Source organism: Podarcis melisellensis, assembly GCF_964234715.1.
Source record: "Podarcis melisellensis genome assembly, chromosome: 13".
Classification (NCBI taxonomy): Eukaryota; Metazoa; Chordata; class Lepidosauria; order Squamata; family Lacertidae; genus Podarcis; species Podarcis melisellensis.
This window is the reverse complement of record NC_138545.1, coordinates 16088562-16101272: the sequence shown is the minus strand read 5'-3', so window position 1 is coordinate 16101272 and position 12711 is coordinate 16088562. Positions and strand designations below refer to the sequence as shown.

Sequence of the window (12711 nt, the reverse complement as noted above, 5' to 3'; positions counted from 1 at the left end):
TCATTTGGCTGGTCCCAAAGTATGTTCTGAAGGCACATGAGGCTACAAAAATGATACAATTATGCACTATATAAAATAACTAAAATATCTTTCTGAAGCTAAGCTGGTCTAAATCTGGTCAGTGCCTGGATAGAACTATAATACAATCTTGGGTTTTATGATGGAAGAAAGGTGGCATATGAATGTAAGAGAATAAACAAGAATAAAGCTAACAGTACAATTTTGTGCATTTATACTCAAAAGTGAGTCTTGTTATGCCACTAACTTCAACCACTGTCCTAAACTAGCAGTTTGAAAGCACGCCAGTGCAAGTAGATAAATAGTACTGCTGAGGCTGGAAGGCAAACACCTTTTCCATGCACTCTGGTTTCCATCACAGTGTTCCGCTGTGCCAGAATTGGCTTAGTCATGCTGGCCACATGACCCGGAAAGCTGTCTGCGGACAAACACTGGCTCCCTCGGCCTGAAAGTGAGATGAGCGCTGCAACCTCATAGTCACCTTTGACTGGACTTAACAGTCCAGGGGTCCTTTGCCTTTACCTTTTTTACTAGGAAGAAAGCCCTGCTTATTTTGGGGACTTATTTCTGAGTAAACCATCATAGAGTTGGAAGGGGATCATCCACGCCAGGGGTCCTCAAACTTTTTAAACAGGACCTGCGTGAGCGCCGAGGCCGTGGGGCATCGAGTGGAGGCCGGCAGGAGCCGAACGTGTTCCCTCGGCCCGCAAGCGCAGGGCTCGCCCTTTCCCGGCAAGGGGAGGCGACTAGGCCTCAAAGGCCTCATGAGTAGGGGCGGCGTTCATAGTGGAGCCGGCCAAGGCCTGTGAGGCGAGAGTGAACATGTGGCAGCAAGAGAGAGCAGGCGGGCGGGCAGAGGGATTGCCAGTCCGGCCGCAAGGCAGCAGCAGCAGCAGCAGCAGGGGTTTGCCCTGGGCCTGGGGGGAGCCTGCCTCTTGCGCCCGAAGATGGCGGGTGGTAGCGGCAATTGCTGGGCAGACCGGGTTCAGGACCCTGGCAGGCCGGATATGGCCCGCAGACCGTAATTTGAGGACCCCTGATCTAGGCCAACCCCCTGCAATGGAGGAATATACAGCTCTCCCATACAGGGAGCAAACCTGCAATCTTGGTGTTATCAGCACCACGCTCTAATTAACTGAGCTATCCACATAGGAAGCTGCCTTACACTGAATAAGACCATTGGTCTAGCTCACACTCAGTATTATCTATACAGTGGTACCTCAGATTAAGTACTTAATTCATTCCAGAGGTCCGTACTTAATCTGAAACTGTTCTTAACATGAAACACCACTTTAGCTAATGGGGCCTCCTGCTGCTGCCACACCGCCACTGCACGATTTCTGTTCTCATCCTGAAGCAAAGTTCTTAACCCAAGGTACTATTTCTGGGTTAGCGGAGTCTGTAACCTGTTGCAGCAGTCCTGGATATGTTGAACGGCCAAATCCTGGATGAAGAACAGTAGCAAAAAATCTCTTCAAGGGGAACTAACCAAGAAAAAAATGAGGGAAGTCTACTTAAAATCACAGTATTATCTTGGAAAGTTTATTTAATGTTTTGGTGGTTCTTGTTTAATGGTGTTATCTTACCATTGCACCACATCGAGTGGGAAGATCCCCAGTCGCAACGAGGCTGCCTAGCCCGACATACCACCACCTGCCGAACCATCCTTTGTACAGAATTTGTATCCAGAAATGACCATGCCCCACCTGTTCTTTCCATTCCACCAGATTTTTAAATTTGCTTTTCATTCAAATTGGAAGAATAACAAAAGCAGAATGCGTGTCAGTTACATAAAAAGCAAACTGTAAACAAAGCACTGGGGCATAGCTGTCAAGTGTCCCTTATTTGAAGGGACAGTCCCTTATTCCAGCGCCATGTCCCGCTGCTGTCCCTTATTGATGGATGTCCCTTAAATGATGTCCCTTAAATTTCAAAGGAAGCAGCTCCTCTCCTTCCCTCCCTCCCTCCCTGCCGGCCAGGGAGGAGGGAGGCTCCAACTGTGTTGCTTGGCTGTGTTGCTCACCCAATAAGAAGTCTAAGAATGACTGGGAGGTGGAGCTTGTATGCCTTGTGTGTGGCTAGTTAATGCAAGCTGAGGAGGTTTTTGAATGCTGGATGCCATTTTGTTGCATGTGCTGCTGCAAACTTTGCAGTGCAAAGCCAGGCCGGGGAGCCATCTTAAGTTGAGGCTGCATAGGCCTTGTGGTGCATGTGATTCAGATTCTATTCAGTTGAACCTCTGGTTACAAAGTTGGTTGGACAGTGTTCTCGAAGCTACCAGCATGAGTTTGACCAGACTGCAGGAGGACAGGAAGACTGGAGTGCCTGGAACAGGTGAGGCTGCAGGTCCCTTATTTTGGCTGCTGGTCCCTTATTTTCAAATCTGTAAGTTGACAGCTGTGCACTGGGGCGCAAAGAGAGGCAAGGTTTGACGTAAGTATAGGAGGCAAAACACAAAGACCATCAAAGGAAGGAAAGAGTATCCAATAATGAAGCCCCAAAGAGGAAGGAACTGGAAGTAAACCAAAGTTTCTTTGCATCTGTACTTGTTTTTATAAATATTGCCAAATAAAGTTATGCTTCATCGTAGTTTCAAGTGTAGCTTGTTCATAGGTGTTATGAAAAGCCACCAGATGGCAGCAAAGTCCACTGGTTTAGCCTCACAAAACCTTCAGCTGATGTGTAAACTTAGCCAAAACAGCAGTACAGTGGTACCTCGGTTTACAAATTTAATACATTCTGGAAGTCCGTTCTTAAACCAAAGCGTTCTTAAACCATAGAAAGTAATGGAAAATGGATTAATCCGTACCAGACGATGAAAAGCAACCCCTAAAACAGCAATTTAACATGAATTTTACTATCTAACGAGGCCATTGACCCGTAAAATGAAAGCAATAAACAATGTACTGTACTGTAAAATCAATAAAACAGTATTAATGATTTTTTAAAAATGAAAACGTGATTTTCCCCCCTTACCTGCACTGACGATAGTCATTGTTTAGATGGGGGGTCGGCGTCCTCTTCCAGATTTACAGTCTGTGACTCCTCTCCTGCCATTCTGTCCCTAGCAGACTCCCATAAACAAAGGAACAAGACAGAATCCCAAAATTTCCCACTCACCCCCTCCCACAGGGTGGGTGGGCTTACCTGGCCAGGTGCCACCCAACTTGCTACTAGCTGGGGGTGAGGCGAGGGCTGGTAAAGGGCTGGTGCTTTTCATCCCAGGCTCACTTACCAGGTTCACCGCTGGACTTCGCTCTTGCTTAGAGAAGTGTTCCTCGCCAGGATGCTGGGCCTCCTGCAGCCGGAGCCCAGCAGTGGAGGCCAAATGGAGCCCACGCAGGCGCCAGGCCTACTGAGGCCTCGTTTGTCTACCCAAAAAAGTTTGCAAGCAGTTCCAGGTTTGAAGTGTTCATAATCCAAAAAGTTTGTTAACTGGGCTGTTCATAACTTGAGGTACCACTGTATATACAACCTTTCTATTCTAGGAGTGCAAATTGATAACCACGAGGCTGCTTATGGCACTGCTAATGGTTCCTCTTGCACAAGGAGTCACTCGCTTGCTGGCTCACCCGCGGAAGAGCGTTTGGTTGCATCTGTGTGTGTGCGTAAAGCTTGCACCTGTTGAATGGCTGCCTGTTGTGTGTCGAAAGCCTCTGACATAGGAGGGGGGAAATTAAGCGGCAGGCCAAAGTTTTGCCCCGTCCATCAGAAAACTTGAGCAGAATATATGAAAGTCTTGAGCCTTGGGTTTATAGAAAAGGAAAGACTTCTTTCGAGGTTTACAAGTGCATCTGACTTCCTGTGAGGTTTATGAGAACAAACGAGCGCCTGGCTGTTCGAATGGCTTTCCTCTTTATTTCTTACAAACCTGCTCTGTCCCCCACTGGCGGAGGAAGGGGGTGGGGGAGCTCACCGCCCCGGCACCATCGGAGAGGGGGATACCATCACGGCCACCCCAGACACATGCCGTGCACCCCCCACGCCGCAGGCCACGCCCCTGCAGACGGTGCCCCATGGCCCCGGGACGCTCACCATGCCCTTGCAGGTGGTTGTGCCACACCCCCGGGATGCGCGCTGCACCCCTATGGGCAGCGTGCCACGCCACCAGGATGCGCATCACCCCCCCAGGACACGCACCAGCCTCACCCTCACCTGCTCTCCGCCCCCGGTGTCAGAGCATGCAGCTTCTCCACTGCCGTTCCCCCAAGTCCCCCCAGCCCTAACTCTTCAGAATTTCACTCCCGCAAGAGCCATGTGCTGCAAACCCGCAAAGTGTCCCTATTTTCAAAGGACAGTCCCTGATTTACAGGTTACTGATTTGATCCTGGAATGTCCTGCTTTTCCTTAGGATGTCCCTATTTTCATGGGAGAAATATTGGACGGTATGGAGTTTTGCCACCCCCTTGCCAAGGAGATAGAAGTAACTAGGGAATCTAAAGGCAGCCTTGCATAGGGAAGGGGTTTTTAAAAGTTTGTTTTATTATGTTATTTTATATATGCTGGAAGCCGCTCAGAGTGGCTGGGGCAACCCAGTCAGAAGGACGGGGTATAAATAATGTTGTTGTTGTTATTCCCCTATTTTCATCAGAGAAATGTTGGAGGCAGTGGCGTAGCGTGGGGGATGCAGGGGGGGCCGGCCGCACCGGGCGCAACATCTGGGGGTTAGGGTTAGGGGGCGCAAATCCACGGGTTGTTGTTGTTTAGTCGTTTCCGACTCTTCGTGACCCCATGGACCAGAGAACGCCAGGCACCTCTGTCCTCCACTGCCTCCCGCAGTTTGGTCAAACTCATGCTGGTAACCTCAAAAACACTATCCAACCATCTCGTCCTCTGCCGTCCCCTTCTCCTTGTGCCCTCCATCTTTCCCAACATCAGGGTCTTCTCCAGGGAGTCTTCTCTTCTCATGAGGTGGCCAAAGTACTGGAGCCTCAGCTTCACGATGTGTCCTTCCAGTGAGCACTCAGGGTTGATTTCCTTCAGTATGGAGAGGTTTGATCTTCTTGCAGTCCATGGGACTCTCAAGAGTCTCCTCCAGCACCACGGGTTAGGGGGCGCAAATTACTTGCCTTGCCCCGGGTGCTGACAACCCACACTACGCCACTGTTTGGAGGCTATGCCTGCAACAACTTGGCGCCTGGACGCCTTTTGCAAGCGCTCTCTAGTGCAAATGCTTATACAGTGGTACCTCGGGTTAAGCACTTAATTCGTTCCGGAGGTCCGTTCTTAACCTGAAACTGTTCTTAACCTGAAGCAGCACTTTAGCTAATGGGGCCTCCTGCTGCTGCCGCACCGCCGGAGCACGATTTCTGTTCTCACCCTGAAGCAAAATTCTTAACCAGAGATACTATTTCTGGGTTAGCGGAGTCTGTAACCTGAAGCGTCTGTAACCTGAAGCGTCTGTAACCAGAGGTACCACTGTAATGGGAAAGTAATGGGAAAGTCCGTCTCCGCCCAGCGCGCCGAGAAAAGAGACAGAAAAGCGCGGGAGGGCGCATGGGCGCGTTTGCGCCCCCATTGTAGCTTTCACTCAGGCCAGCCTCTCTCCTCCCGCTGCACCAATCGGAGCCCAGCATCTCCCCCCGCCCCCGGCCAACCCAGCCCGGGCTTTGTATCAGGCAGGATGCCTGCTTTCAATCTTGCAGCTTCCGCGAAGCGAGGTTGATTTCTTGCTGGCTCTGAAGGCGCGCCATGGCGAGGAGCGCCCGGGACCGCCTGCTGGATTGCCTGGAGAACTTGGAGGAGGGCGAGCTGAGGAGGTTCAAGGCCAAGCTGAACGAGTTCCCCGTGCGCCCCGGCTACGCCAACATCCCCCGAGGGCGGCTGCAGAAGGCGGATGCCCTGGACCTGACGAACATGCTGGTCAGCTTCTACACCGAGAAGTACGCCGTGCCGCTGACCGCCGAGGTGCTGGAAGCCATCAACTGCAAGGACCGCGCCGAGGAGCTCCTGATCGCCACCGGGAACAGTAAGGAGCGGCTGGGGAGGGAGAGCGGCGCCCGATCTTAAGGATCGCCAAGGTGGGTCTGGAGGGGAGCGAAACTTTCGCCTGGTCCCGAGTTCGGCGGCTTCGCAGCTGCTGCAGCCAGAGGAGATCCTCCGGAGGTGGGAAGAGGCGGTAGAGTAAAGTTGGTTGAGGTTCTTCGGCACTCACTTAGCAAAATTGGGGAATGGGCACTTCCGCTTAAAAGCCTCGCCTCGCCGCGTAACTTGCCCTTTTCGCTTCTCTCCATCTAGTTTTCTAACTACATGAAGTCAAACAAGGAGAATAAACTGCGATGAGGGAGGATTTCAAAATGAAATAGTAACTCTCTGATCGCTCATCTGTAGAACAGTTTTATTGGCCTTGAAGTAGTTGAGAATTACAGAGAACATAAGATAGAAAATAATAAATAACGTTTTTTGTTAGCAAGGACTGTCAAGCACAAAGCTTGACTTTAAAAAGATGCATTCGGGGCTCCCCCCCCCCCTGCTTTCCTGGAAATGCCTCCGTTCAGTTGCTTTCGCTTTCGTGTATTTCATATAACGCCCTTTCCATCTATGGACTTTAGAAACTGCCTTGTTCTTCTTTTAACTCATTCTTTACTTACATTCTGCCCCATGAGGGCTAAACTTGGTACTGCAACGAACTCCCGGACTTGCTCAGGTTTAAGTGAGCAATTTCGCACCGCGAGACATTTCAAGCTTAAAGCCTTTATTTCATTTCCCCATTTGCTTTAGAAATGCAAGGCCGCTTCTCAGCCAGAGAGGTTGCAGCAGCAATAAAAAGGAAGAACCAAACTGCTGATAGGCAGCTCTGAAAAATATGGATTGAACTTTGACAGTTTATATTTGAACTTTGACAGTTTATAATATGGATTGAACTTTGACAGTTTATATTTGTTGACACAGGGCGGAGCACAAGCACCTCACAGTCACACAAAAATAAGGGAACAGTTCCATGGAATAATTCTGATAACATGAAAAAAACATGCATAGTTAGAGAAAGGATGGAGATGGTGTTCAGCTTCACTTCTTTAAAACATTTTTAAACGGAAAGCTATTTAGGATATTTTTCTTTAAGGGAGCCCGAATTTTCACCCAGGATTTTATGCCCCTTTGCACCCCTCCCCAAAAGATTCTCCTCGCCTCTGTGCTCTGTATTAGGAATTAAAAGTGCAAAAGACCCCAGAGGAAGTGGCATGTAAGTTTCACATCTAGTTATGCCGTGGTTGGAGGGTTGTTTATGTCCTCTTTGAGAAAGGTGTACTCTTGAAGCAGACAGGGTCACCAGGTGGCAGCAATAAAATAACCAGACTGCTGATTTGCAGCTCTGAAAAATGCAGGTTGGACTTTGTCCCTGTGTACTTGCTTGGATCATTATGGACAGGACTTACAGCTCTACACTTCCTCCCTACCCTCCATTACCAACAACAGGAACCAACACATCTTCCATCAGTTTTGGTGTTTGCCAGTCCTGGTTAAATGGAGCCCATTAAATGAGGCTCAAACAACTTTAAATCTGCTCTGAGAAATAGCTGGCCATTGATAACAGTGGCTGACAATAAAAGACAATAAAAAATCCCCACAAAATATCTTTTGTTTTCTGTTTACTTGAACTTTAAAATAGGTTTACACCAACAGCTTGATTTAACTGTAATGTTTTAAGATCTAATAGGCCACAAGAAGGGACATGGGTGGCGCTGTGGGTTAAACCACAGAGCCCTAGGGCTTGCCGATCAGAAGGTCGGCGGTTCGAATCCCCGCGACGGGGTGAGCTCCCGTTGCTCCGTCCCTGCTCCTGCCAACCTAGCAGTTCGAAAGCATGGAGTGCAAGTAGATAAATACATACCACTCCAGTGGGAAGGTAAACGGTGTTTCCATGTGCTGCTCTGCTTCGCCAGAAGCAGCCTAGTCATGCTGGCCACATGACCCGGAAGCTGTATGCCGGCTCCCTTGGCCAGTAAAGCAAGATGAGCGCCACAATCCCAGAGTTGTCCGCGACTGGACCTAACGGTGAGGGGTCCCTTTTTAGGCCATGGGATGTTGTGAACCTGAAGTTATTGCATGTTGGCTCCGAAAGCCTCTCCTAACCACCCAATTCCACAAATTTAAGGTCAAAAATAGGATGGATGGAAGAACCTTTGCTATATACAAATTTCTCTCTTTTCTATCCTGCCTCTTCCTGGCTTCTCTGGTTCCCACAGTTGGGATTATGCATGCCTTGGCTGCAATTTGGAGCCTTTTAGAGAGCTTCTGACATGAATCTAGGATACCCCATGCTTTTCCTTCTGTGATCACATTTGCTTGTTTTGCACCTTTACAAATGCATTTTTTCCCTTTGTCTCTCTGATATTTGCAGTTCAGTGCAGACCCCTGTGCCTTGCACCAGTGCCTCTCAAGTCATAGTGTAGTCAAGGCTGGTCAAGTTGCTGTCATTATTTATTGGTTGATATACTGCTTAAGGCCTAAACTGGCTTTTAAGCAGTTCTCAAAACAGTTACGATTTTACCCAAAGAATTCTGGGAACTGTAGGCAGATGAGCTACTAGGAATGCTCTGTTAGCAATCCCTCCCCTCATGGAACTGCAATTCTCAGGGCATGGAGGAGGAGGGAATGAGTTGGGCAACAAGTTTTAAGCCCGCAGTGTGAATGTGTAGTAAGATTTCTGTTCTTTCTCTTTCCTTGTAGGACTGCAGTTTCCACACTCTTCCAATGTGCACTTCATCGAGCGGCACAGGGAGGCACTAATCCAACGGACCACCCCAGTGGAACCAGTGCTGGATAAATTGTATGGCTCCATCCTCAGTGATGAGCAATACCAAAAAATCACTGCCAAGGAAACTAACCCAGACAAGATGCGAGAGCTCTACAGGCTTGTGCCAAGCTGGGACCTCCGGTGCAAGAATATGCTCTATGAGGCACTGAAGGCCCAAAACCCACATCTCGTGAATGACCTGGAAGGGCGATGAGGCCCCAAGGGAAGGCAGAAAGCAAGACCCCTTTCAAGGCACCAGAAATCCACCTCCCTATTTCCAGGGGACTCTTACAGACTAAGCCATACCATGTATTTTCCCAAGCACTCACTATGCTCCAATCAGGACACCATGAAAAGGCAAGAATAGCCTGCAACCATAGTCGCGCTCTCATAGTCAGAGCTGCTGTACAACCTGGGAAGGCAAGAGGGGAACCTGGTTCTGTTGTTCAGGCCTTTGGGGTGGGGCAGGGGACAGTTTTCAACATATATCCTAACACAACCCGGTGGTGCTGATTAGGCCTGCCAGGCATAGCTGTCAATGTTTCCCCTTTTTTAAGGGAAATTCCTTTATTCCGAATAGGATTCCTCGCAAGGAAAGGGAAAAGTTGACAGCTATGCTGCCAAGCCTCCCCATTTGGCTTGCCCTGCTCTTTTGGCCAAGCCACACCCACCTTCCATGCACCTGCTGTCAGGCTTGGGGCAGGTAAAGATGTAGCTGGGCCATGCAGGGGCTGCCTGTCACTTGACTGGAGGCAGCATCTGTGCAGTGGTACCTTGGTTCTCAAACTTAATCCGTTCCGGAAGTCCGTTCCAAAACCAAAGCGTTCCAAAACCAAGACACGCTTTTCTATAGAAAGTAATGCAAAATGGATTAATCTGTTCCAGACTTTTAAAAACAACCCCTAAAACAGCAATTTAATATGAATTTTACTATCTAATGCGACTATTGGTCCGTAAAATGAAAGCAATAAGCAGTGTACTGCAGTCACACAATCAATCACTCAGTAGCTGGACTGGGGTCACAAAAACAAAAGAAAAAGAGCCGCAAAAACAAAAACGCAAAATAAATAGGAAAATCAGACAGACCTCAGCGTAACACTCAAAACAGAAGTGTGGCACTGAAATCAGAAGTGTGGCACTCAAAACGGAGCACTTTCAGCTTCTGAAGAAAGTTCGCAAACCGGAACATTTAACCTCCGGGTTTCAAGTGTTTGAGTTTCATGCTGTTTGAGTACCAAGGCATTCAATAACCAAGGTATCACTGTATAACACTTTGCAAGCTGTGATGAATGTTGGGGCCTGCTTAGCACAGTGCTAGGGAACCCCGATGATCAGCTGATAATTGGGGATTCTGGGCCCATTGCTATAGCGAATGGGATCACCTGACTTCATTGTGACAATGGGTGATTGACATGTAGGCAGACTGAATCACGGAGTAGATGGATAGACCCATTCAGTCTGCCCAAATACCTTTCAGAACCATTCACTCTTTTGTGCTGGTAAGAGTGGAAGCCCAAGAGGTCCTTGTCAGGCCTTTTGGGTTTTTTAAAAAGTCCACTTTTGAATCCCCAAATTTATGCACTTCACAGTTCAAGCAGGGAAGGAGGTGGCCATTATAGGCACAGCCCAGTGTGAGTATCTTGAGTCAATTGGGTGTGAGATGAAACAAGAGTAGCAATCTGAATCCTTTAGGGCAGGAATAGCTGGCATGGTGCTCTCCAGATGTGTTCCACAGCTCCTGTCAGCCCAGCCAACAGGTAGAGGGGCCAGGAATGCGGTGCTGAAAAAGAGGATATCAGTTTGCATATAGTGATTTATATGTATGGGTGCAAATTTAGAAATAATTACTGCAGTTTAAATAAAAAATACATATCATGGTGGGGATGACAGTCAGGCTGCCTGCTTCTGCGGGAGGCAGTGGAAGACAGGAGTTCCTGGCGTGCTCTGGTCCATGAGGCCATGAAGAATCGGACACGACTAAACCACAAATCTTAAAGCAGACTTGGACTGGGCAGTCCTCAAAAAGAGGACAGTCCTCTTTAATGTAGGACACCTGGCTACCCTAGGCCAGTAGTCAGGTCTGCTGGGAGTTGTAGTCCACCACATCTTGAGGTCCCCACAGTGGCTACTCCCGCTCTAGGGTGTGCCATTTTGTTTTGTATTCTGGGTAGAAAGCGGCTCTGAAGGCGAAACCCTTGGTGCGGTTGTCAGATTTCCTGGATTGCAGGCTTTCCTTCCACTGCCCAAGTAGCACAATTTTTTGTCTATATTCTAAGGTTTTTACCTCCCCCATCCCTAAAAAGCCCACAACCCTCATCCCAATTTCAAAAGCTGTTTGGACTAACTTAAAAAAGCCCTCTGCAGGCAATCAGTTCAGAGAGAAGGGGTTTCTCATTTCTGGCTATAGCCACTCTGTTCATTTTCATGTGTCCCCTGACAGAGATTACTTCTTGGGGAATGTGTGTTCTGCCTTTTGAACTGTAGCAGCTTAGAGCAAAGAGGCAAGGAAACCTCTGAAGCTCCTGATGTTAGATCCCAACTTCTATCATCCCTGACCATGCTGGCAGCAGCTTCGTTCAGTGGCTGTTGAACATACTCCATCTTCATTTAACTGTGTGGTTTTTGGGGTGTTGACGTTTTTAAGATTTTCTCCTCTGAAAACCCAGTGGTTCCCCTCAGTGTTAGAAACTCATATATATATACTAGGTGCCATAAAATTAGGTGCCAAATAGCATCTCACACCTAAGCTATGATCACCTAAACGGAATGCCTATTTGCCAGGGGGTTAGACTAGATGACCCTCGGTGTCCCCTCTAGTGCTACAATTCTAGGATTCCATGATCTCAGCTACACTGCTTGTCAACAGTTCTCTTGACCCAGTATGCAGGAAGGAGAAACGCACACTGTGGAAATGGAAATGGTATTAACTATGGACTAGGACAGAGGTTTTAAAACTGTGACCGCCAGCCTGGCATCCAGAAATCTCCATGTAGTCGTGTGCCAGTAGCAAAACACACCTGGGAAAATTTAAACACTAAGCATGCTGACATCACCGCCTTGTTTCTTGGCAATGCTATTTCGACTCCACTTCTGTTGTCACTTGCTCTCCTCCCAATCAGGAAAAAGTAGTGCTAAGTGATCTGCCCTAATTGTGGTCTGTGGTGAGCCTGTGCTAAGCCCCTCTAGTGAACTGTGGAGATCATAGAGTCATACAATGACAAGGCAGGTGGGAGGGACTGTGTGACTTACCCATGTTTGCTAATATGATTCTGCCAAGGAAGTTATGGTTTTGACAGAATCCAGGCACTTTTAGTCTTTTGCTGAAAATCCAAGCAGTTAAAGCATATAGTGGCAAAATAATTAACTGATCGTTTATTGTCCTTTAACACAAACCAGGTAGACTCATTAAGTGAGCCATCTTTGCTGCCCTGATCTCTCCAATCTATCTGTTAATACCTATTGTGAACACCATTCCCTGCTCACACCTCCCAGCTCCTTTCAAAGGAATAAGGAAGGTGCACAAAGGGTGAAATTAGGTTTTTGTCATGACAGCAGATAATCTTGTAAATTGCTTTTAAAACTCCCATCAGCCCCAGCCAGCAAGGCCAGTGATCAGGGGTGATGGGAGTCATGGTGCAGAATAACAACAAATTTTATGAACTAAAATAAAGTTTTGAATACACAACTTTTGATGCAAATCGCTCTGCTACAAGGAACCACCTTTGCCTCTCCTTTTTGTCATTCCTATTTGTCATTCCATTTTATCAGACTGTTCTTGTCAATATTCCCTAAGATGTGCCAATGCAATGTGAATTTTTATGAAACTGGGGGGGGGGGGACCATGCTTCATCAACTCAGGACTTTGTTACATATAAAAAGGATATGGAAAAGAAATGTTTGTGAAGTGATGTTATATGTGCCTTACAAATGGATTTTAGTAAATGTGACCTTCCCAA

At 47.9% G+C, this 12711-nt stretch overlaps 2 protein-coding genes across 5 annotated transcripts in view; both read left to right on the top strand.

Moving 5' to 3' along the window:
• Positions 1–8827, top strand: part of LOC309354025 (apoptosis-associated speck-like protein containing a CARD) — a 25614-nt gene extending 16787 nt beyond the window's left edge. Inside the window, exons 1-3 of one of the 4 annotated variants that reach the window (XM_081883727.1) lie at positions 5664–5986; positions 6256–6322; positions 8689–8827. In XM_081883727.1, the coding sequence (XP_081739853.1) occupies positions 5710–5986; positions 6256–6263 (285 nt within the window). In that variant the 5' untranslated portion in view covers positions 5664–5709 and the 3' untranslated portion in view covers positions 6264–6322; positions 8689–8827. Of the gene's footprint in view, positions 1–4312; positions 4331–4386; positions 4404–5663; positions 6039–6255; positions 6323–8688 lie in introns of those variants that run through there. The other 3 variants (XM_081883725.1, XM_081883726.1, XM_081883724.1) reach the window with 3 other exon arrangements.
• LOC309356048 (uncharacterized protein) overlaps positions 1–12711 on the top strand; it is a 17680-nt gene extending 4969 nt beyond the window's left edge. Inside the window, exons 3-4 of the mRNA XM_081887230.1 lie at positions 653–786; positions 8689–12711. Coding sequence (XP_081743356.1) covers positions 653–786; positions 8689–8969 — 415 coding nt within the window. The 3' untranslated portion in view covers positions 8970–12711. The remainder of the gene's footprint in view (positions 1–652; positions 787–8688) is intronic.